A 27,089-nucleotide genomic window follows, 5' to 3' on the forward strand; every position below is an offset into this window, starting at 1 on the left:
GGATTTAAAGGATTCCTAATTTACTGTAAATGTTGCTGCATAACTAACTGCAAAATACACCAGTGTAAGGGTGTGGTATAGTAGCTTACTTGCAGTGCTCCAAACCATTTCAGTGAAATAGGTCATGCAAATTACTAATGAGAGTTGTAATTGAGTACTGACAGAGTAAAATGGTTTGATTAACTTTTGTATACATTACAGTAGGTGAAAATGTGATATTTATTCAGACAATTGGTCAGGTCTTCAGGACAACACAGCTGATTGTATCATCATCCGTTCTTCACCCAAACTATTTCAAGGAACTAATTTGTGAAGCACCTTCAGCGTTTCTCTGAACGAGTTAATCTCTCTAGAAAGGGAAATACACAAAGAAGCATTTGTGAGTTATAGGTACGTCAGGCAAAAATATCATAATCCTATTGAATACTGTTCACTAAAAACACCACATACAGAAATGGTCAAGCATGATGTGTGGTTTGAATGGGTTCATTCACCGACCAAAGTTATGTCCTTTCATATACAGTGTCTTGCAAAAGTATTCATACCCCTTGGATTTCCTCACATTTTATTGTTACAATGTGGGATTAAAATATATATTTTTTTAAAGTTGTCAATCTACATAAAATACTCTAATGTGAGTGGAAGTGAATCATTTTTTTCAAATATGTAAATTAAATAACTGAAATGCTGTTGTTGCATAAGTATTCAGCCCCTTGTGTAAATACATTTTAGAAACACCTTTGGCAGCGATTACAGCTGTGAGTCTTCTTGGTTCTTTTAGCTTTACACATCTGAATTGTGCAATATTAGCCCATTATTATTTTCATAATTCTTCAAGCTCTGTCAAGATGTTGGGGATCACAGCTGCACAGCAACTTTCAAGTCTTGCCATAGATTTTCAAGCAGATTTAAGTCAAAACTGTATCTTGGCCAGTCAGGAACATTCACTGTCTTCTTGGTAAGCAACTCCAGTGTAGATTTGGCCATGTGTTGTAGGTTATCGTCCTGCTGAAAGGATAATTTATCTCCCAGTGTCTGGTGTAAAACAGACTGAAGCAGGTTTTCCTCTAGGATTTTGCCTGTACATCGTTCCATCCCACTTATTTTCTATCCTGAAAGACTCCCCAGTATTTGCTGATGTCAAGCATACCCATATAATGACACAGCCACCATCATGCTTGAAAATGAGGAGGCAGTTACTTAGTGATCTGTTGGATTTGCCCCAAACATAAGGCTTTGCATTTAGGCCAAAAAGTATATTCCTTTGCCATGTTTTTTTGCAGTATTACTTTCGTGCCTTGTTGTACACAAGATGCATGTATTTTGTATTATTTTCTCTTTCATTTAACTCATTATTGTAGAGTCACTACAATGTTGTTGATCCATCCACAGTTCTCCCATCACACCCACCCTGTATTTGTTCTAAAAAAGTAACCAATGGCGTCATGGTAACATCCCTGAGCAGTTTCATTCCTGTCCTGCAGCTCAGTTAAGGACTGTAACTATGTGTCTGGGTGGTTTAATACATAATCCACAGCCTAATTATTAGCTTGACCATGCTTAAAGAGAGATTCAATGTCTGATTTGTTATTGTTACCCATCTATCAATCACTGCCCTTCTTTATGAGGCTTTCCAAAAGCTCCCTGGTCTTGGTAGTTGAATCTGTGCTTGAAATGTAATACTTGACCGAGGGACCTTACAGATGTTGTATGTATGGGGGACAAAGGAAAGGTTAGTCAATCCAAACAATCATGTCAACCCCTATTATTTTACACATTGAGTCCATGTAACCTATTATGTGATGACCCCTGAGCTAATTTAGGCTTGCCTGAACAAAGGGGCTGAATAATTACGCAATTACGCTATCACATTTTTATTCATCTTTAAAATATGTTTGAATTTTTCTTTCACTTTGACATTAGAGTATTTTGAGTAGATTGTTGACAATTTAAATACATTTTAATCCCACATTGGAACAAAATAAGATGTGAAGAACTCCAAGGGGTGTGAAAAACTTTGCATGGCACTGTATCAGGTAGGGGCCTTTAACTTCAAATGCATTTGCATCGAATTCCTCAAATGCTGTGTTTATAGTTGCATAATGCAATAGGGGATATATCAAATGAGAGGTCAGATACTCCCTGAGGACAAGGCCTATGCAGAAATAGGATTGTTCGTGTGAAAAGAGGGGCCCCTCATCCTCTCCCTTACAATTGGGTTTAGTGGGTCAAATATATCTCCAGTCATGCAATGTATCCTTCATACTGGTGTTTGAAGGGAGGAAATGTCACATTCCTGTAGTTAATGACTTACCCTGTTGAGAAGGAACTGTTTGTTGTTATCTCGGATATAACAGTCGTACTTGTGTGTCCATGCGAGTTTGCTACGGGCTCCAACAGATTGCTTATCTAGAAAGTGGGGCGGTGCGTGCCTGCAAAAGTGGAAATGGTGAATAATGGATGAAGAAGGGTGCACCTACATTCACTCGACACTCCACAAGCCTGCTGCGATGCTATCACGTTCACATTGGAAATGTGCACAGCGTGCAGGTAAAGTGATTCTGACTGGCTGAAAAATAAAATATATTACATAAAGTGTGGGTTACCACATGTGGGGCCTACCATGGGTTTTGATATCTATGGGTGACTCTGTCCTCAAGGGCTGAGCGGAATTCAGCTCTCTGTAGGAACAATATGGTCTGAGTCACTTTGAAAGTTGTATGTTATAACATTTGAATGAAGAGAATAAACTGTCTCAATTAAAGTGGCTTGTCTTAATACCGATGTAATGCCAGCATCAGAATGAATAGGGTCATGAATCTGACAACTTTGAGAATCGTGATTTGAGTATTGTTGTCTTCTGACAACATTCTGAGCACTGTGTCCATCGTGACATTCGTTGAGAATCATGATTACAGTTTTGAGCATTGCGACAGGTGAGCAGTGCTCGAATAGGACAAAATCATGTTGGGTGCCAGTACTGTTTACATTTATAGATGCAGGAGCTCCACAATACTTTTGAGCTAATATTCTATAAGAGGAACAGGAGCTCAAGCAGTAGAAAATGTGAGGTGCCGGTACACAGCTCCGGTGAGCTCCTGGCCAAATCAAACACTTGGTGAGCATTATGACTTCATGACTACAGTATTTTCTTAGGACATCATTCTGGCCATTGTGACAGGTGAGTATAATAGCCATATAATTATTAATTAGAATACTAGAAAGGGTTTGAACCTTTTTATGACGGTACAAAAGTCAGCCATGTTGGTCAGGGAATTGGTCAACCATGTTTTGCCAGTGCTGTGATAAGATGAAGTGAAGAATGTATCTGCACTGTTTTGTGTTAGCTAACTAGCCAGCCAGTTTTAGAGGAATGATCTCATTAATTTTTCAAATGAACTGTCAATATGCCAACATTTCATTGAAACACTAGAGTCAATCCACAGCCATACAGTGGCTCAAAGCAGTTGATGATAGGATTTAGACAAGTTGTAAATCCAACAAGTACTAATATTGTATCATATAATAGCACTCATTTGCAGACTGTTTACATATATTTTAGAGGATATTTATACAGAATTGGTATAAAACCCGTATAAACTCTATTTATAATTATATGAAAATATTTTAGGTTGACTATAATTCCATTAAACAATTTCTGATACATCACATGCTTTACCTTATATTTCCTGCATAAGTAAAAGCAGGAAATGCATCACTTATGCCTCTAATGCCATTCATTCCAATTCAGACTGGTTTTGGATTTCTGCCTGACCAAGATGGCTGACATTTCCAGCCCATTATGGAACTTTGAGGGCTTATGAAATAAAATATATGATGTAGCTAATCAAGGTTGCCTAACTCCCTCCTTTAATAATAATCAAATTAACATCCAGCTCACAGGCTTCATTTGGGCCCCACCTTAATTTGCATATTGCTGAGCAGCGTCCTACTGTTCAACAGCTGGTGATATTCCATGCCCCATCCCACTCCTCCAATGCAACACTGTTTGGGCATGGGGGGTGGGGCGGAAGGAGCAGGCCGGCACAGGTAATTCAAATCGCTTGTACCCTCAGGTGACAAAGGGCCAACGCCAATGTAGCGGGGAAAGTCGATCAATCTTGCCTTGTAGTCTCCAATTCCACCTGGACCTTATTAGAATCAACATAATGAAATGTGAGAACCATTCAGAAAATAGTGAGCTACACAGAGCCCTACTCTAAAGGTTTATGCTATCCCGAAATCTTGGGACGTCCATACCCTAAACCCTAACTCTTACCTAAATATTACCCTAACCTTAACCATTGTAATTGAGAACTTCCATGGGGTGAGTGGAATCCCAATGGTGGAACACACTCCCTCACGACGCCAGGACAGCGGAGTCAATCACCACCTTCCGGAGACACCTGAAACCCCACCTCTTTAAGGAATACCTAGGATAGGATAAAGTAATCCTTCTCACCCCCCTTAAAAGATTTAGATGCACTATTGTAAAGTGGCTGTTTCACTGGATGTCATAAGGTGAATGCACCAATTTGTAAGTCGCTCTGGATAAGAGCGTCTGCTAAATGACTTAAATGTAATGTAAATGGGTGACATCAGAGTTGGTATGTCCAAAGTATCCCGTTTAGAGTTTCCCCCAGTCTAAAGTAGCACCACATAGGAGTGGTTCCATTTTACAGAAAGTGCATTGCCAATGAAGAGGCTGTGTCAAGTATCTCTCATCCAGTCACCCCCACGGTTTCTTGTCCTGACCTATCTACATGTCATTAAAATAAAAAATACAATATTTATAATGACAAACCCCTAATGTATAACTTCCAAAATAGGCCTAATTATATACATCATGAATAAAATGGAACATACTGTAGGCTACACACAATAGCCTATGTAATAAGAGGTGATTGTTGTGTAACCTATTTCTACCCTTGTAACATTCTACATCAAACCCAATAATTATGTGACACATACCTGTAAAAAGCATCCTTTGACCATAGGCTTGGGGGAGCCTTACTTGTACCACTGTGCTACTCTCCATTGGAACTGTTATTTTTGGACTAGATACCAGCAGCCGAGTACACGGTTACAGCAGCACGCCCGAGGGCGATAATGTGAGGGTGCTGGTCAGTGGGCTGTTGCCATGCGAATAATGCTTGTCACGGTGTCAGTGTTTGAATGCGTTAGTGCAGCGTTCTAGTTTTATTCGGAACTAGGGAACTCGGAAATGTCCGACTTGCTAACTCCATCTGCTGTATTTAACGAACCAGCAAGTTGGACATTTCCGAGTTTCCTAGTTCCGAGTAATATCTGAACGCGACATTAGCGACTCGGTTGTGTCATAATTACCTCCAATTCAGTGTCCAATTTTACAAAATGTAATTGTTCCATGGTCCACCAATTTTTCTGGAAACCTTGAACAGCACTGGAGCATGTCAAATATAACACGTGGTTAGAATATATCAGAAATAAATCTAATATAATTAAATGGAATCGAACATACGTTTTTCATTTGTACACTTGACATTTTCCCCCCATAGATCAAAGAAGAATGAAATTCCAGTCAAATAGAGTTTCAATAAATAGGCCCCCCAAACAATTAATTGTAACGATTAATTATTCCAAAATGTGCATTTGAGTAGACTATTTGCTCTTTGAATAGCCTATCTGTATGTGCTATTCCAGTTTCTGTCATTGGATGGCGACAAAAGATAGCTTTGTAGGCCACAATACATTGTCCTCCGGCTCCATTTTTGTAAATGGACTCGCCCATGAGCCTCCCCTTGTGTCAGTCACCATGGTGGCATACAGCAAAAAGCTGTGGCGGCGGACCCATCGTCACTTTTAAACCCATCATAATGATTTTTTAAAGGTTGCCTTTGTACATGTAGCCTATACATTTATTATTTAAAAAAAATGGACAACCGGTTATTGTCAGGATAGATTAGTAGTTTGCTATTTTATTTGAAGGCGGATACATTGAATTGTGGCAAAATCAAGAATGCTGAAGATACATATATTTGCTTTTAGCGTCGGCTTAGATAAAGGAACAGTTCTTCCATAATACAACTGTATAGCGACACGTCTACTGGGACTTGGATTCAGGATTCTTCGAGCCGCACCTTGATAGCAAGTTTTTTTTTTGTTGGGATCGGTGGCAGCCTTTTGATATCGGTTTGGGGACAGAAGAAACCCCTAGGCTCACATTGTGGCCTGGCCATTGTGGCCTGGGACTGATACATTTCCGATCTTTCGACCACTGGAGTTCTCTTATTAGTGGATAACAGACTGACTGTGGCTTGGTCTGTGAATATCCAGTCCGCGAATATTTGCACATTGTCAACATTCTAAGCAATTTAATTATTTGAAATTCGGGTCTTCAAAACAATGGCGTCTTATGTCGATAACAGTTTTCGTCAAGCTGTGATGATGAATCCGGCAGAAAGAACGCAACAGGTCAGTATAATTATTTGATATACCTTAAAATACTAATCTCGACATGTTGTGAAACCACTCGGTTACTATGACAGTGTTCTATAGTTCCCCGCAGCCACACCTTCGCTACATTGTTACATTATTTCTGTGCGTTGCCATTCTGCTACAGTGTTACGTATCCCTGTCTACATCCCGCTAAAGCTCTATCAAGAGAGATAATCTCGAGGTACTTAAACGCAACAGGACTTGATAGTAACCCAGCCACTTATGTCACGAACATATTCAGACCTGGCACATTCCAGCAAATGTTTCCTGTTTTCAAAACGGTTATGTAAACATTCATATGCTACATTGTTTCGCAAACAGTCAAATAATTTAGCAATTTGCTAGATTTATTATTTTATTTTCTTTAAGCTAGAAAGAAAAAACATACATTTACACAAATGCTGTAGACGTAAACCGAGTCTAAACAACAATTAAATGAGTGTCAGGCATATTGAGCTTGCATGGACATTTATACAATAGTGTGTGTGTTGATTTAATAGACCATGATCAACTCTCATATGTACACTTTAGGCCTCTCCTAGAACTGATTTGAACATTCAGGATTCCTAATCTGTAGCCTCTTGTAGTCTATATCAGGTATTGGCCTGTATTGCCTTGTTTGAGATAATGGATAGCAGACTGTAGCCTAGCCCTTGATCATGGCTCTTTAGTTCCCATTACTTTACACATAAGTCATTGGACAAAGGCGTCTTCTGTACAGGGGAGTTCTGTTAAGAAACACCCCCGACGCTCAGTCAGAACCTTAACACACATCGATTGTGGTATGGTTTTGGAAGCATAAGGATCATATCTTTCATATGAACAAAAAAAGGTTAAATTGATTCACCTTTTTTTATAGGGTTCGTGTTCTCACACGGCCATATCTCCATGTTACAGCGCTTGTTTACGGAAGACAGACGGAAGACAAGCGGCAACCACCTGCACTAATTGGCTATCTAGCATGCTCCGAACACCTGTGTGTAAGCGTAACTCAGGAAGTGTAGTTTCGGTGGATCTTTTATTCGAAGGATTATTTCTCGCTGATGAAAGATATGTTCCAAAGCCGTATTGCAAGTGATGACTATTCATGTTTCTAATCGTTCACATGAGCCAGTTGTGAGCGAAGCTAATGGCTGGAAACTGTAGGGAAAAGGCAGAATGCCGCCTAGAGTTTGCGAGAGCGAGCTGTAGCCTAAGAATGTACTGTTAAGGAGTGTAGCCAAGCCTACCGTTACACTTTAACATCCAAGGTCCTTATAGTGTATGTTATGTTGGAGAGATACTGGCTCAGGGAGCCAAAATTCCATTAACGTTACTCCGTCTAAACATGAATCAATTCTTAATTGCGACATGGTTCTACAAACATAAAACCCTGTACTTTAATATCAAAGACACTTCACACATGCAAAATATACACTTACTGTTTTAACCAGGTTTAACACAGTTGTAGCTGACAGTATTTTTCAGTTACAACACTTTTCCTTCCTTCCTTCCTTTACACACAGATGTTCTTTGGCAAATTAGATAGCTAATTAGCACAGGTGCACAGCACTCAGTCTTCCGGCTCAGTCCATTTAAATTCAATCACTTTTTGACTGCACCCCTTTTGATTTGAACGAAACCTTCCATACATATTCCATTGTAGAAGTGCTCAGAAGGTGATGTTTTTGATGCCAAAACATTCAAGCTGTAAAGGTCCTCAAAGGTGACCAATTTTTGCATACCCCAAAAGTTCACAGAAGTACAAGTAAAGGTTGATCTATCAATTAGTTAGTGTTTTACTGATATAAATTTGTTTCTGAATTTATTAAGTGATTAAAACTAAAATCACTAACAGAAATTCCATTTTTTTTTTTTAAGAAGGAATTTCTGCAGTTAAATTGTGTACAATCATGGGAAATCATAGTAGTCACAAACCACAGTTGGGTCATCTGCTTACTGTCCTCCCGTCCACTGGCAGACTGTTATGTTCAGCTGATAACTGTTTTCTTTCTATAATCTGGTGGTCAAGTCTTGACAACCTCGCTCTCCCTCTCCTGGCTCTCTGGCTCTCCTGGTTCTTACTGACACCTACCTATGGGACCACTCTTTCCATTTACTGTAACCAGCGTCCTCACCCACTGAGCACCAAACGACACTGAACGTGCATGGATGTTGAAAAGTAGTTGACATTTGGTCAGTCTGCCCTGGCCTTGATTTCGACATCCACAGATGTCCTTTTTTGGTCCGGTCTGGACCAGCCTTCATTTCAACGTCCACAGACATCTGGACAAGCCTTCCTTTGTCCCAAAAAGTGATGTCTCTGTTTGACAAATTTGGACAGCACAGTACAGTAGCGCACGCTAAAGAAAAGTAGAGTTCAGTGCACAAAAGTACAGTAGAGGAGCAGAGTTCAGTAGAGTAAACATTAGAGGATGGCGAAAGGGAATAGCTAGTCACAACTGAATGCATTCAACCAAAATGTTGAACGCATTTAACCCAACCTCTCTGAGAGGTGCGGGGGGCTGCCTTAATCGACGTCCCACGTCATTGGCGCAGAGAGCACAGTTGAGTAAACTATAATGTACTGATCGATACTATACTGTATTGTACTGAACTATACTCTACTTGACTATACTATTGTTGCACGGTATACCGAAACATCAATGCTTTTTCTATACTAGAACAAAATTGTTCAGTACCCAAAAACATTATTCATTCACTTAATCGGTCTCTCTGTCACGTCTCTCCATCAGCCAGAGATGATCTATTGCCTCAGCGAACACTGTGTGTGTGTGTGTGAATAGGTCTCCGACGAGCCGCACCCGTCTTGCCTCGTGAAGGATGTCATTACTGGTTAGAGAGAGTGCGCACTTTTATGAAAGAAGCTACTTCAATGCAAATGTTGATCAGTACAATAAAAGTCCCAAATGGAAGGGAGAAAGATTGTTTGTCATCTGTAACCCCATGAAAGCATCCAAAACAAGCTCAATCAATCAATGCACGCCCACAGTCCTATTGAATATGCATTCACCTGTATTGTGAATAGACCTAGGCTACATCTTAATTCACCCAGTTTATCATTAGAGATTTACCATTCAAAGAAATGATTACCATTACGTTATGTAGTTTGGTAATTTTTTTCGCCGTTGGCTGTCTGAAACATTTTGGCATTAAGCATTTCAAATGTAATGCTATTGAACTTAAAACATGCCCAACAATTGAACAAAGCAGTAGCTGAGTTTGTCTGGATCAAGTGCCTTTCTTTTTCTGTTCCGGTATCGTTTTGGTAATGAGTATTGCGATGTTATCGAGTATCATGATACTAAACCTGGTATCGAAGTCAAAATTCTGGTTTTGTGGCATTCTGGTATTGTGACATACCTGTATTGAACTCTACTCCACTGTTGTGTGCTGTATTGCACTTTAAAAATAAAAATACAGTTATTTGATTTATTAGACAATATTTTAAAACACAATACATCCAAACGTGGATACAGTACAATGCCATTAAAATCAATGAGGATGACACAAAGTTACAAGTATTTCCATTGTGGTCCTCATGAAAATACAAAATATACACAAGATTACAACATGATTTAAATTGATGTCCAAACTTGTGAAACATAGACGTCTATGATTGGTTCAGATTTGGTCCGATCCGGACCAACCATATTTGGTCTTGTTTGGCGGCGGAGCTCATTAAAATAATAGCTAGTGTGTAGATTAACACCCAACTATGCAAAGGAGGATATTGCACATCTACCTTTTTGCGTACCTATTTAGGATACATCACCATGAAGTGAATTACATTTATATCCATAATTATGCATTTCTTTCTAGTACAGGTCAAGGAACCATGATGAAATTCAGTTGCCACAATTTTGTTACCAGATGTAAATACACTTCACTTACTGTAGTTCAATAACCAACATATGTTTTCAAACTCAAGATGTCATAGCCTTACACCCCATTCTTTCTGCAGACATTTTGAATCTTAATTCAGAGCAGGTATTTTTTACGGTCACAAAAAACGGAGTGAGATTTTACTTTGCAATTCTGTTATCAACCTTTGAATCTGCACAGGTCTTCCAGTATATGTGTTTTCATAGTTTTCAGTGTAAATTGTTAAAAGTAGTCATTGTGCTTGGTTTTGTATAGTTTGTTAAACTTTGAAATTAACATATTTTTGTTTTGTACACATTTGTAAGTGAAAAATCTGAATCAGCATAATTGCGCTACTTTGGAAGTGCCCCCCACACAATTGTTTATTGCAAGTATTCACTTCGTATTTCCAGAACATTTCAACCATTAGGCAATGGGCCTTGTGGTTTGATGGCAGCAAGGGATATGCACAACAATAGCCCAGAGAATCGATAGACCACCAATTAAAATAGTGGGCAAGCTGTTGCTGGCACAGTGACACAGCCACATGTTGATGCATCTGTCTATCTGACATTGCAGAGACAATTAAACGGCTGTCAAGTGTTGTCATTGATGACTCGTTAACCGTGTGCTAGTGTGCCAACACATTTCGTGCATGTTTCATTAAACCTCATAGTGGTGGTGACATGAGTAAAGAAGTGTTTTGACAAATGTGGACTGACCACAGTCACCAGACAAGTTATCCTTGAAGTATGTCTGGAATATTTTTAATTATAACTGGACAGGCCCCACCCCCCGTGCACTTTTTGTTTCGGAATTGTAACTTGTCACTCATTCAAATGTTAAGCTAGTAGTGTCCCCCATTAGCAACTGACCGTGTTTGTCCTATTGGAGATGGCATGGCCTCTTGGGATTAACACCATGTTCGGACTGGTGTGGATTTTGCCATCTTAAAGCTAATCGTGACCTGGTATGCATGGTGGTAACCTACTGAGATGCAGTGAGATTTTCCATGGAACTGTTGCCTTTCCTTGCCTAGGTTGCTGTTCAGTACTTTGTGGTGACTGTATTACACAAACCACTATATATATATATATATATATATATATATATATATACACACACACACACACACACACACACACACACACACACACACACACACACAGTATGATTTTTTTGACAATGCATTATGTTGATTGAGCACCTACAATATTTTTATTGGGGAAACGAAGGAAAGATTAAATCTATAATTAGAAACACACAGTCTACTTTTTTTGCCTAAGATGCAGGAGCCATCCAAGAAGGGACAATGAGTCAAAGGCTTGTCTGCTCCTTGTAATTGTTTAGGCAGCGGCATGAACAGTCAGCAAGACCTCTGGCTGACAGTGAATCACATCATGTAGCTCAAACGTCAGAGCTCAGACTGTGTCCTTGTGTGCTGGATTTAGCAAAGGATTAGCATAGTAGTCAAGCAGTGGCTAGGAATATCCAAGTGAAAAGGCAGTGTGAAGAAGAAGGTGGAGACAGGAGCCGGGAGGGTCAGCGAGAGGGTGGAAGCTTGTTTCTTTCTCCAGTGATAGCATTCTGAGTGGAGAAGCGTCAGGATGCTTTTTGAACCAGGCCGGCAGGAAGGAAGGACTGATTGCAAAAGAGAGGAGAGAACATTTTTGAAGTGACTGTTTTTATGATGCTTGTTTGTGTGTGGTTTCTGGTTTGTGACCTCTGGCCTATTTTGATCATCAAGTCAAAACAGAAGCATGTGAGACGGGCTTAATTGAGACATAAAACGGATTGAGAATAACTTTTGTCTCATGCTTTTGTTAGCTTCTGGGTAAATCCATTAAAAATGTGAAATGTATTTTATTTAACCTTTTTTTGACTAGGCAAGAACTTAATCACTTTTGACAGCATCCCTTTTGATTAAAACAACACTTTCCATACATGTTTGCCCATGGACGAAGTGGTCAGAAAGTGATTTGTTGGACCTGAATGCCAAAACATTCAGGAGATAAAGGTACTCAAAGTTGACCCATTTTGCATACCCCACCATACCATGAAAAATCCATGTTTTCATCACTGGAAAAGATAAACAGTCGAGTTTGTCATTTAAAAGCTTATAGTGTTGTCAAACTATTTTATTATCATTTTTTTTTAAAAGTCCTCTGAAACATGACCTGCCAAGCCGTACTTCTTAACACCTGCTCGCTGGGACTCCCGGTCACAGTCTGCTGTTGGGATCGAACCCCAGGCTGTAGTGATGCAGTGCCTTAGACTGCTGCGCCACTCGGGAGGCCTATATTTTAACTTCTAATTACTACCACAAAGATGTCCACCGTTGAATGTCAATTTAAGTGGTTGTCTATTCTATGATAGAAATATTTATGATTTCAAAAGGTTCACCTATGGAGGATTGGGAGTATAATTTATAACGACAGATATTCCCATTTAAATCAACATCTTCTTATATGTGGACCTCCAACCACCTTTGTGGTATCATTTTGAAAGTATAAATGTAAATCTTATTCTTATTTTTGAACGTTTATCAGCACTTCTAAAATGTGAGACCATGGGACTGTAAGGTTCTATGAGAGATACAGTGGGGCAAAATAGTATTTAGTCAGCCACCAATTTTGCAAATTCTCCCACTTAAAAAGATGAGGGGCCTGTAATTTTCATCATAGGTACACTTCAACTATGACAGACAAAATTAGATTTTTTTTCTCTCCAGAAAATCACATTGTAGGATTTTTTTATTAATTTATTTGCAAATTATGGTGGAAAATAAGTATTTGGTCAATAACAGAAGCTTATCTCAATATTTTGTTATATACCCTTTGTTGGCAATGACAGAGGTCAATCGTTTTCTGTAAGTCTTCACAAGGTTTTCACACACTGTTGCTGGTATTTTGGCCCATTCCTCCATGCAGATCTCCTCTAGAGCAGTGATGTTTTGGGGCTGTTGCTGGGCAACATGGACTTTCAACTCCCTCCAAAGATTTTCTATGGGTTTGAGATCTGGAGACTGGCTAGGCCACTCCAGGTCCTTGAAATGCTTCTTACGAAGCCACTCCTTCGTTGCCCGGGCGGTGTGTTTGGGATCATTGTCATGCTGAAAGACCCAGCCACGTTTCAACTTCAATGCCCTTGCTGATGGAAGGAGGTTTTCACTCAAAATCTCACGATACATGGCCCCATTCATTCTTTCCTTTACACGGATCAGTCATCCTGGTCCCTTTGCAGAAAAACAGACCCAAAGCATGATGTTTCCACTCCCATGCTTCACAGTAGGTATGGTGTTCTTTGGATGCAACTCAGCATTCTTTGTCCTGCAAACACGACGAGTTGAGTTATTACCAAAAAGTTATATTTTGGTTTCACCTGACCATATGACATTCTCCCAATCTTCTTCTGGATCATCCAAATGCTCTCAGACGGGCCTGGACATGTACTGGCTTAAGCAGGGGGACACGTCTGGCACTGCAGGATTTGAGTCCCTGGCGGCGCAGTGTGTTACTGATGGTAGGCTTTGTTACTTTGGTCCCAGCTCTCTGCAGGTCATTCACTAGGTCCCCCCGTGTGGTTCTGGAATTTTTGCTCACCGTTCTTGTGATCATTTTGACCCCACGGGGTGAGATCTTGCGTGGAGCCACAGATCGAGGGAGATTATCAGTGGCCTTGTATGTCTTCCATTTCCTAATAATTGCTCCCACAGTTGATTTCTTCAAACCAAGCTGCTTACCTATTGCAGATTCAGTCTTCCCAGCCTGGTGCAGGTCTACAATTTTGTTTCTGGTGTCCTTTGACAGCTCTTTGGTCTTGGACATAGTGGAGTTTGGAGTGTGACTGTTTGAGGTTGTGGACAGGTCTTTTATACTGATAACAAGTTCAAACAGGTGCCATTAATATAGGTAACGAGTGGAGGACAGAGGAGCCTCTTAAAGAAGAAGTTACAGGTCTGTGAGAGCCAGAAATATTGCTTGTTTGTAGGTGACCAAATACTTATTTTCCACCATAATTTGCAAATAAATTTATAGAAAATCATACAATGTGATTTTTCTGGATTTTTTTTCTCATTTTGTCTGTCATAGTTGAAGTGTACCTATGATGAAAATTACAGGCCTCTCTCATCTTTTTAAGTGGGAGAACATGCACAATTGGTGGCTGACTAAATACTTTTTTCCCCCATTGATATATCTTTATATTGTTCTTCATATGTCTATTTAGTTAGATTTCTTAAATATTGTAAGTGGCTTATGGTAGAGATGTAATATTAAATTATCTGGCAACAGCTCTGGTGGACATTCCTGCAGTCAGCATGCCAATTGCACACTCTCTCAACTTGAAACATCTGTGGCAGTATCTTGTGATTAAACTGTACATTTTAGAGTTGCCTTTTATTTTACCCAGCACAAGGTGAACCTGTGTAATGCCCATGCTGTTTAATAATCTTATTGATATGCCACACCTGTCACTTGGATGGCCTATCTTGGCAAAGGAAAAATGCTCACTATCAGATGTAAACTAATTTGTGCACAACATTTGAGAGAAATAAGCGTTTTGAATGGAACATGTCTGGGATCTTTTATTTCAGCTCAAACATGGGACCACCATTTTACACATTTTGTTTGATGTGTTCTGACTATCTTGGTAAAATAGAATAACACTATAATTTATGTATTCTCATAGCTATAGTTACACTGAACATGCCTAATTCAGAACCTTGTAGTTTGCCCATAGAAATTATAGCATTGACTATTTGCTAATAGGCTAAATGCTTCAAACTGGCGGCCCGTCAGGAAGTCCAGGATCCAGTTGCAGAGGGAGGTGTTTAGTCCCAGGGTCCTTAGCTTAGTAATGAGCTTGGAGGGCACTATGGTGTTGAATGCTGAGCTGTAGTCAATGAACAGCGTTCTCGTGTGGGTGTTTCTGTTGTTCAGGTGGGAAAGGGCAGAGTGGAGTGCAATAGATATTGCGTCATCTGTGGATCTGTTGGGGTAGTATGCAAATTGGAGTGAGTTCAGGGTTTCTGGGATGATGGTGCTCATTCACCCCCCTCCTCTCCAATGTAACTATTCCCCAGGATGTTGTTTAAAAGACAAGTTGGCTGAGAACAAATGATCTGGTAGTCATTTAGGGAGGTAACATTATTGGGCACAAGGACTATGGTGGTCTGCTTGAAACATGTAGGTATTACAGACCGGGTCAGGGAGAGGTTGAATATGTCAGTGAAGACACTTGCTAGCTGGTCTTGCTGCCTTGTGAATGTTGACCTATTTAAAGGTCTTACTCAAATCGGCTCCAGAGAGCGCGATCACACAGTCGTCCGGAACAGCTGGTGCTCTCATGCATGGTTTAGTTCTGCTTTCCTCGAAGTGGGCATAGAAGGCATTTAGCTTGACTGGTAGCCTCTCATCGCTGGGCAGCTTGTGGTTGGGTTTTCTCATCGTAATCCGTTATAGTTTGCAAGCCATACCACATCCGACGAACGCCAGAGCCGGTGTAGCAGGATTCGATCTTAGTCCTGTATTGATGATTTGCCGATTTGATTGTTCGTTGGAGGGCGTAGCAGGATTTCTTATAAGCGTCCAAATTAGTGTCCCGCTCCTTGAAAGCGGCAGCTCCAGCATTTAGCTCAGTGCTGATGTTGCCTGTCATCCATGGCTTCTAGTTAGGATATTTACGCACGGTCGCTGAGGGGGCGACGTCGCTGACGAGCAGGTTAATGAAGCCAGTGACTGATGTGGTATACTCCTCAATGTCATCGGATGAATCCTGGAACATATTCCAGTCTGTGCTAACAAAACAGTCCTGCAGCATAGCATCTGCTTCATCAGACCACTTCCATATTGAGCATGCCACTGGTACTGCACTTCTTGTTTTAAGTTTTGATTATAAGCAAGAATCCAGAGGATAGCATTATGGTCAGATTTTCCAAATGGAATATGACAGAACAGCAGCCTCCGGTAAGATAAGTCGGACTCTAAGGATATATAAGCTCTCCATTTTGTAGGCGTCTGTGTGAGGAGTAAAGGTGATCTAGAGTTTTTCCCCCCCCCTCTAGTTGCACATGTGACATGCTGGTAGAAATGAGGTAAAATTAATTTAAGATTGTCTGCATTAAAGTCTCCGGCCACTAGGAATGCCGCCTCTGAATGTGCATTTTCTTGTGGCCTTATACAGCTTGTTGAATGAGTTCTTAGTGCCAGCATCGGTTAGTGGTGGTTGATAGACGACTACGAAAAATATAGATCAGCTGTAGACCACGCTATTTACCAAGAGTTATCATGAGGTACTATAATTCAGGTGAGTAAAACCTCAAGACTTCCTTAGTATTGGACATTGCACATCAGCTGTTGTTGACCAAGAGAGACACACACCACCTCCCCTCTGCTCTTACCGGAGGCTGCTGTTCTGTCCTTCCGATGCATAGAAAACTCAGCTAACTGTATATTATCCATGTCCTTGTTCAGCCACAATTTTGTGAAACACAGGTTATTACAGTTTTTAATGCCCCGTTGATCGGATAGTCTTGAATGAAGACCATCCAGTTTTTTTCTCTAGTGGTTGTACATTTGCCAGTAGAAAGGTGGATTATCCACTTGCCGACGTAGTCTTGCCAGGTATCCGGCTCGTCGACCTCTGTAACGGCGTCTCCTTTTCAATCGAATGACATGACAGGGACTTGGGCCTGGTCTGGGGAGAGCAGTATATCCTTCGAGTCCGACTCATTAAAGAAAAAAATCCTTGTCCAGTTTGAGGTGATAAATCGCTGTTCTGATGTCCAGAAGCTCTTTTCGGTCATATGTAACAATGTACATTATGTACAAAGAAACTTTAAAACGGCGCAACCCCCCACACACACACAAAATAGCACAGTATGTCCGGAGCCCGTAAAAAAAAATGACGGCCATCACCTCCGGTACCATTCTCTTCAAATTACATGAAATCTGTGACCTAGTAGGCAGCCATTCGTTTTCCCTAACAGACCGTAGCAATGGAGGACTGGCAAATACCAGGACGCTGAGTGCTAGGGTGCTCGTGTTTGTCTGTTAGTAAAAATGAAATAAAAATCGAATGAGAAGATCAGTGAGGTAGGCTTATCCTCTGTATTCAAATCCACCGTAGAGACTGTTCACAAACCGTTGCACTTTGGCACACAATTTTAACCACACTGGACTTCTCGAAACATCTGAAGAGCCGCTACCTTGTGTCTGAACCTCTTGAAAAGGCTACTGTATAGTTCCCATCTCTGCGTTACAATCTGTCGGAAATTAATTGTTTCTACTCTGTTCATAACAAAAGGTAAGATAAGAATTCATTGTTGTATGTGTTTGCACTGCTCTTGGGGGGAGACACACTACTTTCTTCACGCTGCGTGATTCCCATATCTGTTTGCGCTTGAAATATCGATGGATCGCGATTTGTTTGACGGTCGTGCATTTTGTCAGGCATGAATCTCCCTCATTGTCTCATGGAAAAGGCACGTGTTAGGTCCTTATGCTCGCATGCCTCATGAGATATTTTTTTTTAAAGCAACAAAATCATCAGACATGAGTTAAGGCCCCACAGTGTAAATTACATTGTCCTTCACTGCAGAATGCGAGAGATCAACATATCACGGAACACTACATGCTTTACATAACTTCCATTGTCCTTGACATTGTGCAAAGGGTAGATGAGAATAAACCCATGCACATGCCCAGACGCGCAATATTTACATTTTTTTGCTATTGTATTACATGGCTCATGCTGTGCTTGGCATTGAATCTAATGGCAGTAGAAGAAAACAAGCACCAGAATGGCTTATGAGTGAAAATTGTCTTTTGGCCTCGATCCCTACTGCACAGGGTAATCCTTCCTGTTTGTGAACTGGCCAGACATGAAGTGGATAAAACGGTGAGCTGATTAATTGCCTGATTAGAAGTCTGTAAATCCAAAGGGGCTGTCCACTATAGAGCTAATGCTTGTTTACAAAGTTTTCCATCTTAGTGTCAAGGGTCGGCGTCTGGGCACAGATGAAATTGTACTTTTTCTACTTTTGGCCAACCTGGGTCACCTTTCCAGTTGTTGGACTACCAGCAGAAACTTTTGCCAGACTCCCACTCCTAACATATCGGCTCAAGAAGCCTCATGATTTAGATGAATTACCCAAGCACTGGTGACTGGGTATATGTTGCGCCTTTTAGTATCTTTGAATGATCAATGTCTAAACAAACACTAAGCCAAAATGCATGCCCGTCCTTCAACCCTCATCCTACTTGCCTGAGCATTTACATTTGTCTTCTGCCTTTATGCGAAACTAGAGCATAGATTGGGATTGTCCCACTATCTCCTCTGCTCAGATAAAATCAAAGCAGACTGTATTTTGCTTTCTGCTGACATTATGATAAAGACATCCGATCTGGCATGTGAGGGACAGTCACAAATCTTCAATATGCTTTTGACCTATGCTCTCACTCGCAAGTAAACAGTGCAAAAACCGATCGAGCCTACTAGGCAGTGAAACATTGTATTGCCCTCCCTCCACCTCTCAACCGGCCTATGGCATTCAGCCAAAGTGTAAACTAGCCACTCTTGTTACGCGATAACGATAAAGTTAATCTCTGTACAGCGGTAGAGTTGTGTCCTCTGGTAGTCATCGCATTTCTGTAGGTTTGGGTTTGGCCTAGTCAAGCTCCTGGCATGTGAGTTTATTCGCTGGACCATCTGGCGTATTTAAGCATTTCCCTCAAAAGTGGAGATGTTAACCTCACAGCATGCTATCATGATCATCTAATTATCCGTCTACCTTCATAGCCAATGTGTGGTGTGGATTCTGCCGCAAGACCGCTACATTGCATCACCCAGGGGGTTGCTAGACGTCAGTGTTAGAATGGTGGAAGAGTTTCTCTTCCCAGACAATGTAAAGGGCTTTGAGACCTAGTCTAAATTGAATTAATTTAGCTTGTCATACCACATGCTAGCATAGGCTGTGTTGTATCCACTGTGCTGTGGATGGTATGACTGCTTGACATGTGAACAGAAATGGCTGATTCATATCTGTTTCTTTATGAAATGGGCACAAGCATGAACAGCAGCCTTTTGTTTAATGGATGCCATTGTCAAAAGAAAAACATCAGGGGGAAAAAACAAAGTAGGTTTTGACATTTTATTAAAGTAGACAGCTGGACAATAAAATGACAGGCCTGGGCATTTCCCATCTAAAAGGAAGCATGAGCACCAGCATGTGAAGTTCATAGGAACGTATCAAATTTGCTCAGTCTATATTCGTGGGAAATGAAGGCATTAGATACATTTTTCAACTATTTCCATCAAAAAAATAACGTGTCTTGAGGAAAGTCTTTTGATTTCTTAATAAACAGATGGGAAAAGGGATATTTTAACATCAACCAGAAAGTCTTAAGGCATCAGAAATTCATCAAAACACAAAATTGTTGACCTAAAGACGCCTGCCAACTAATAGCAACACTTATATTTAGTTTTGGAGATATTGTTTACTTTCTGTAAAGTTTAAGAAATATTGCCTTGTAATTCCGTTAACAAAAACCCACCATACTGTGTCTGAGATTTTCAAATTTCTCCATTATGAGGAGGTAGGATTCTGACAGGAAACAGAAGTAACACATCAAGGTAGACACAGACCATCCATTTAGTTATAGTGTTTTTACTGATATCAATTCTCTTTGCGTTTAGTGATTTAAAACTCGTAATTCCGTTACCAAATTGGTAACTGAATTACCAAAAAATCTGTAACGGAATTACTACAACTGAATTGGCTACAATGGGAAATCATAAAAGTCACAAAGAAAAGTTAGGTCACCTGCTGCTGTCCTCCCTTCCACTGGCATACTGTTGTGTTCAGCCAATAACATTTTTCTTTGTCTTTTTGTTGTCGAGTCAAACCAAGAGCATTAAAACAGTCCGAGTCTGCACAACCTCTCACTCTCTCACTCACTCTCCCGTTAATGTCACGTCCCCACCTCGCACTGACACCTACCCACGAGTCCCCTTTCTTTCTGTTCACTGTAAAACCAGCATCCTCACCCACTGAGCACCAGCCATCCATGGACATTACAAAGTGGTTTAAATTTGGTCCGCCCACCCTGGCCTTGATGTTAACGTCCTCACAGACTGTTGTACAAGTTTGGATAGCACATTTCAGGGAGTAGAGTACCGCACAATGCAGGGTAACACCTTAGTTGAATTGACCATCTGTAACAATTCAACTATCTACTAACCTTAACCCTTGTCCTATCCCTTATTCTAAACCTAACCCTAACCTTAGCAAGCAGTTGCTTATCAACAGATAGTTTGTTGATAGTATGAAAATCCACACTATCCAAATAGTGTGACCCAGTACAGTGAGCACATTAGAGGAGTCTAATTCAATACAATACCGTACTGTATTAGACTGTACTGTACTGAACTGTGCTGTTTTGTACTACACTACTCTGCTGTGCTGCGCAACGATGCCCAAACTTGTGAAACATGAGGTGAATGACAGTCATATCCATAATTTACGAATTTCTATATAATACAGATCAGGGGCCGATGATTTAATTCCGTTACTATAATTCCGTTACCAGGTGTAAATCCACTCACTTAATGGCGTTCAATAACCAAAATAGATTTTTTTTCAAACTCAAGATGTCATAGCTGACACCCAATTCTTACTGCAGACTTTAAAATAAAATCTTAATTCAGAGCAGATATTTAAGAGCTTTTGGAAAACGTGGTCACATAAAAACCTGGGAGATTTTACTGTAATTCTGTTACCAAAGTTTGCATCTGTACGTTTCTCCCACTAAATTCGTTTTAGTAAATTCAACAAATTGTTAAGTAGGCCTTACAATATATAGAGTTGTATGGTTTGTTAAACTGAAATCATTGGTTTTGTTTTGCATACATTTTGAAGTCCAAGTCAGTGTCATTCTGTTACCTTGGAATTGCCCGCCTACATCAGTTGTTGTTAAAATGACGCATGCTCCTTTGCGAAATGTAAAACAATGAAGTCCACTTCTAAGTCATCAGTCTTAAACATTTTTTTCAAATTGCTTACCCTTGTTAGTTGGGCTCCAATTGCATTACCAAAGCAGTAACTAAGCCCAACATTGTTATATTTAGTCAGAAATGGGAAATCCTCAGTTGCTCCTACGTCCCTATGGTTTCTTGTGCCCTGTACAGTGGATTGGAATCGAGGTGTAGGGTATCCCTCTATTTGAAATCCTATCTGTGTAGTAGGTCCCTGAGGCATTGTCTGACCTGTGGCTGGTCACGTTTCCAAGACCTTGTCCCTCTTCTTCCCATCAGAGAAAATGTCCATTCCTGGCCAGGCCCGATCTTAATCCAATTCTCATTGGAATGTCAGACAGTTTCATATTTTTTTCCCCACTTTTGGGGGAAAAAAAGGGGTCATTATCTCGGGTAGAGCCTTGCCTCGGTTGAACCTATATTTTAACGGCTAAAGCCTTGGCTACCAGACTGTCAACCTCAAAATTAGCTGACCAGTCTTTCCTCATACTGCGCGTATGTGATTCTGCCTCCACAAGCTAACTTCTTACGACATTTATTTCTCAGACTTGCGTAAGGCCTTGACAGTATGCTAAACTCTTACCGGTTACGTGTGTCTGTCAGATGACGTGACAAAAGCTATATATGTGGACAACCCTTCAAATTTGTGGATTATGCTATTTCAGCCACACCCGTTGCTGACAGGTGTATAACATTGAGCACACAGCCATGCAATCTCCATAGACAAACATTGTCAGTAGAATGGCCTTACTGAAGAGCTCTGTGACTTTCAATGTGGCACTGTCATAGGATGCCACATTCCCAACAAATCAGGTCATCAAATTTCTGCCCTGCTAGAGCTGCCCTGGTCAACTGTAAGTTGAAATATCTAGGAGCAACAACAGCTCAGACTTTAAGTTGTAGGCCACACAAGCTCACAGAACAGAACCGCTAAGTGCTGAAAAATTGTCTGTCCTCGGTTGCAACACTCACTACCGAGTTCCAAACTGCCTCTGGAAGCAATGTCTGTACAAAAACGGTTTGTCGGAAGCTTCATGAAGTGGGTTTCCATGGCTGAGCAGCCGCACACAAGCTTAAGATCACTGTGCAATGTCCAGCTTTGGCTGGGGTGGTGTAAAGCTCGCCGCCATTGGACTCTGGAGCAGTGGAAAAGTGTTCTTTGTAGTGATGAAAAGTGCTTCACCGGGCAGCCATACGGACGAATCTGGGTTTGGCACATGCCAGGAGAACGCTACCTGCCTTAATGAAAAGTGCCAACTGTAAAGTTTGGAGGAGGAGTAATGGTCTGGGGATGTTTTTCATGGACCGGGCAAGGCTCCTTAGTTCCATTGAAGGGAAATCTTAACGCCACAGCATACAATGACATTCTGTGCTTGCAACTTTGTGACATCAGGCCCTTTTCCTGTTTCAGCATGGCAATGCCGCCGTACACAAAGCGTGGTCCATATGGAAATGGTTTGTCGAGATCGTTGTGGAAGAACGTGACTGGTCTGCACAAAGCCCTGACCTCAAGCCCATTGAACACCTACGGGATGGATTGTAACGTCGACTGCGAGCCAGGCCTAATCGCCTAACATCACTGCCCGATCTCACTAATGCTCTTGTGGCTGAACGGAAGCGCGGGGGGGGAGGGGGTTATCCATATACTTCTGATCATGTAGTGTACACTTTTGTAATGACACCTTCTCCAAGTCCACATTGATTTTTGGGGTGCCTCTGTGACATCATTTAAGAATGGCCTCCCTCTGTACTTTTAGTGTGATGGGGAGGACGGTAATTCCTCAGTGTGATGCGCTCTAAAGTGCATGATGTATTACAGCGCATCATTTATTAATAGGATTACATCATATCTGTCGCAGACCTGGCTAATTGACTCATGCCTGGCTTGACCTCAAGCTGCCATCCACTGCCAGAGGTTTCTCCCAGATGGCCTGGAATTTCCTTTGCACATAAGCCATTCCTGCTGAGAACAAATGCTTTGCATGAATCATCTTGTCATCATTAGTATTCATATTGCCTTTGTCGTACGTACAGTGTTGATGCAGTATGGCCCAACAGCCAAGAATGTGGTATTTTTTTGCATAACACAATATTAGTGCATTTTCCTGGTAGATGTTTGTGCAATCCTCTTTAGAAAGCATTGGGTAGAGTTATTTTGTGTTCTCATCAACTAGACAGACGGTCATGACGGACCTGGTGTTGCTAGCGAGCTCTCTGCCTTAAGGGTCAAGTGTGCTACAGAGATGAGCATCAGCTGCTCCAGTATGACCTCTGCTGTCAGAAAATCAATGGCAATGCAATATTTAGCCATCGCCGTGATGCTAGTTATATGGTTAAAATCACATATCTGTTCACTTTACTCGGGAACGCATGCAGTTTTATAAGACTACAGATGAAATCAATTCTAATGGATTTAACAGGTTGGTGAAAGTGGTATCAGTATCGGCTTGATGCTGCTTTACTATACATATTGAGTGTCTTATTCTGAGGATCGTTATTTGGCTGCTGTTTGACTTCATTTTTATAATCTCGCTCTGTCCATAATAATCTCATCATATAGGCAATACCCGCATTGTATTTGCCGTTGATTACATCACTTTTTTACATGGTGGGGTCGGAAAACATTTTTTTAAATATAAAAAATGGGTTCGCGGACCAAAACGTTTGGGAACCCCTGCTGGAGGAAATGGGTACAAAAGTATCAATATCAGACCAGAGGACATTTCTCCAAAAAGTACAAACCGTAGTCAGGCATTTTTTATGGCGGTTTTGGAGCAGTGGCTTCTGCTGAGTGGCCTTTCAGGTTATGTCGATATAGGACACATTTTTCCGGGGATATTGATACTTTTGTACCTGTTTCCTCTAGCATCTTCACAAGGTCCTTTGCTGTTGTTCTGGGATTGATTTTGCACTTTTCGCACCAAAGTACGTTCATCTCTAAGAGACAACGTGTCTCCTTCCTGAGCGGTATGAAAGCTGAGTGGTTCCATGGTGTTTATACTTGCATACTATTGTTTGTACAGATGCACATGGTACCTTGGAAATTGCTCCCGAGGATGAACCAGACTTGTGGAGGCCTACAATTTTTTTTTATCTGAGGTCTTTGCTGATTGGTTTTCCCATGATGCCAAGCAATGAGGCACTGAGTTTGAAGGCAAGCCTTGAAATACATCCACAGGTACACCTCCAATTGACTCAAATGATGTCAATTAGCCTATCAGAAGCTTCTAAAGCCATGGCATCATTTTCTGTCATTTTCCAAGCTGTTTAAAGGCACAACCCACTTAGTGTATGTGAACTTCTGACCCATTGGAATTGTGACACAGTGAATGTAAGTGCAATAATCTGTCTGTTAACATTTGTTGGATAAATTACTTGTGTCATGCACAAAGTAGATGTCCTAAATGACTTGCCAAAACTATAGTTGTTAACAAGAAATATGTGGAGTGGTTGAAAAATTAGTTTTAACCTGTTACTCCTACCCCCTACTTTTTCGAACATTCTGTTAAAAATCGCGCAACATTTCAGGGCCCTGCTGCTCATGCCAGGAATATAGTATATGCATATGATTAGTATGTGTGGATAGAAAACACTCAGACATTTATAAAACTGGTTAAATCACGGCTGTGACTATAACAGAACGTGCGTTTCGCGTTTCATCGAAAAGTGCAGGAAAATCTGATCACTGAAAATGGAAAAATATATCCATGCGCGACTTGAACCCATTGATAAAGGTGAACCACATTTAATGGGGCTGAGGTTGCAATACCTACAGCTTCCACACAATGTCTAGAGTCTTGTCATTTGCCTACTATTTGTTTCTTGGTCAAACAGACACAAGGCAGCGCAGTTCTTCCGGTCTCCGACCGGATATTTTGGTTGAGATTTACCCGGACATTATTTCCAGACGGACAGCTAAAGAATATACATCGCCTTGTGATCAATTTGGTCGCTTATTAACATGTACTAATACCTAAAGTTGCCTTACAAACGTATTTCGAAGTGTTTTGTGAAAGGTTATCGTCGACTGTTTTAATTTTAAAAAATGACGTTACATTATAAGACGCTATTTTTTTTTTGTTTATCACACAGTCTTCATAGATCGATATCTAGGCTATATATGGACCGATTTAATCGAAAAAAAGACCCAATAGTGATTATAGGACATAGGCCAACGAAGAAGATGGTCAAAGGTAATGAATGTTTTATATTTATTTGTGCGGTTTGTGTAGCGACGACTATGCTAATTATTTTGTTTTACGTCCCCTGCGGGTCTTTTGGGGTGTTACATGCTATCAGATAATAGCTTCTCATGCTTTCGCCGAAAAGCATTTTAAAAATCTGACTTGTTGCCTGGATTCACAACGAGTGTAGCTTTAATTCAATACCCTGCATGTGTATTTTAATGAACGTTTGAGTTTTAACTAGTACTATTAGCATTTAGCGTAGCGCATTTGCATTTCCAGATGTCTAGATGGGACGCCTGCGTGTCAGGTAAGGAGCAAGAGGTTAATGAGTTTTAATGACTCCAACCTAAGTGTATGTAAAATTCAGACTTTAACTGTACATACATATGTATATATGGATGATTTATAAATCCAGGCACTTTTAAGTTAGGCTGCTGATAGACCTTATTAAGTTGGTTTTCTCTCTCCTCACTTTTCTTAGACAATTAAGGCAAGGGCTGCTTTCTCATCATCTAACTCTGCTGCAGCCTCCGCCGCTTTGTTCTCAACACCAATTTGCTGGTTAACTTTGCTATTATGCAGATAGCAACATGGTCTAGGAAAAGACGCCAATTCAACAGTGCACTGATGTGCTTCAGAACCACAGGCAGCCAGCGCTATCAAACGAGGGAGAATGCGCATTTGTTTATGAAGTAATATCGTTTTTCTTGGACCATTTGTTCTAACATAGAATAACCACATACAATTCCAGTAGCACATGTCTTCGACTGATGGACTGTGCCATCCCCACGGCCTCCATAATGGATCAGTCCACTCAGGCAGGCGCGAATCAGACGTACACCATGACTGCCAGGCTTTTCCCTGTCACATTGAGTACCATTTTGTGACCATAGGCCTATTTCAGGTCTAATCCCCTATACTTAATGAACCTAAGCTAGTTGCATCCGGTAATTTGCATGTTACCTACTGTCCACCGCAGAGCTTTTAAACCAGGTCAGGTACAGTCAAGTGGTGGTCAGTCTCGTGAATGATTTATTACATAGGAGTAACCCAATTTGCAGTCCATTGAGGGGGGAGGGGGACATTGTACTTTGTCAAGTTCCTTTAGGTGAGACGTGATACATGGGGACATTTCTGTAGCGTCAGTTGGTGGTTGGATGTAGTCCTAGGGGCTTTATTTTAGTGTTAGTATGCAACAGCAGCTCTTCCTGGGGTCCACACAAAACATGACATCATGCATAACATCAATAGACAAGAACAGCTCAAGGACTGAACTCCATTCCCATTGGGTAACTATAATGACTTGTTTGAAGTGTGGCCTGATACCAGCATTGTTTGCTGTGCTCTGGCACCACTTTTAAAGATACAGTATCACGTGGTCTCCAAGACCATATGTTTTAATTGATCAATGTCAATTTGTTTTGATTTACATCAGTGTCTCGTCTTTAGAATTGTCTTCATGCTTGGGCACGTGTAGCCTTTTACAAAGGCTGTGTGTGTTGTTGTCGAGGGTATGTCTGTATGTGT

At 40.8% G+C, this 27,089-nt stretch overlaps 2 protein-coding genes across 2 annotated transcripts in view; one reads left to right on the forward strand and one right to left on the reverse strand.

The window, feature by feature from the left end:
* Positions 1-200: 200 nt before the first annotated feature.
* On the reverse strand, positions 201-5,161 carry LOC118363599 (uncharacterized protein C4orf45). Its single transcript, XM_035744633.2, has 5 exons — positions 4,972-5,161; positions 3,922-4,151; positions 2,623-2,681; positions 2,315-2,432; positions 201-349 (listed from the first exon to the last, which is right to left on the reverse strand). The coding sequence occupies exons 1-5, from the start codon at positions 5,036-5,038 to the stop codon at positions 341-343; spliced, it is 483 nt and encodes a 160-aa protein (XP_035600526.1). The 5' UTR covers positions 5,039-5,161; the 3' UTR covers positions 201-340.
* Positions 5,162-5,770: 609 nt separating this feature from the next.
* Positions 5,771-27,089, forward strand: part of LOC127913769 (rap guanine nucleotide exchange factor 6) — an 81,853-nt gene continuing 60,534 nt past the window's right edge. The window contains exon 1 of the mRNA XM_052487018.1: positions 5,771-6,453. Within this exon, the coding sequence (XP_052342978.1) occupies positions 6,385-6,453 (69 nt within the window). The 5' untranslated portion in view covers positions 5,771-6,384. The remainder of the gene's footprint in view (positions 6,454-27,089) is intronic.

The sequence above is a fragment of the Oncorhynchus keta genome, chromosome 30, assembly GCF_023373465.1.
Source record: "Oncorhynchus keta strain PuntledgeMale-10-30-2019 chromosome 30, Oket_V2, whole genome shotgun sequence".
Lineage (NCBI taxonomy): Eukaryota > Metazoa > Chordata > Actinopteri > Salmoniformes > Salmonidae > Oncorhynchus > Oncorhynchus keta.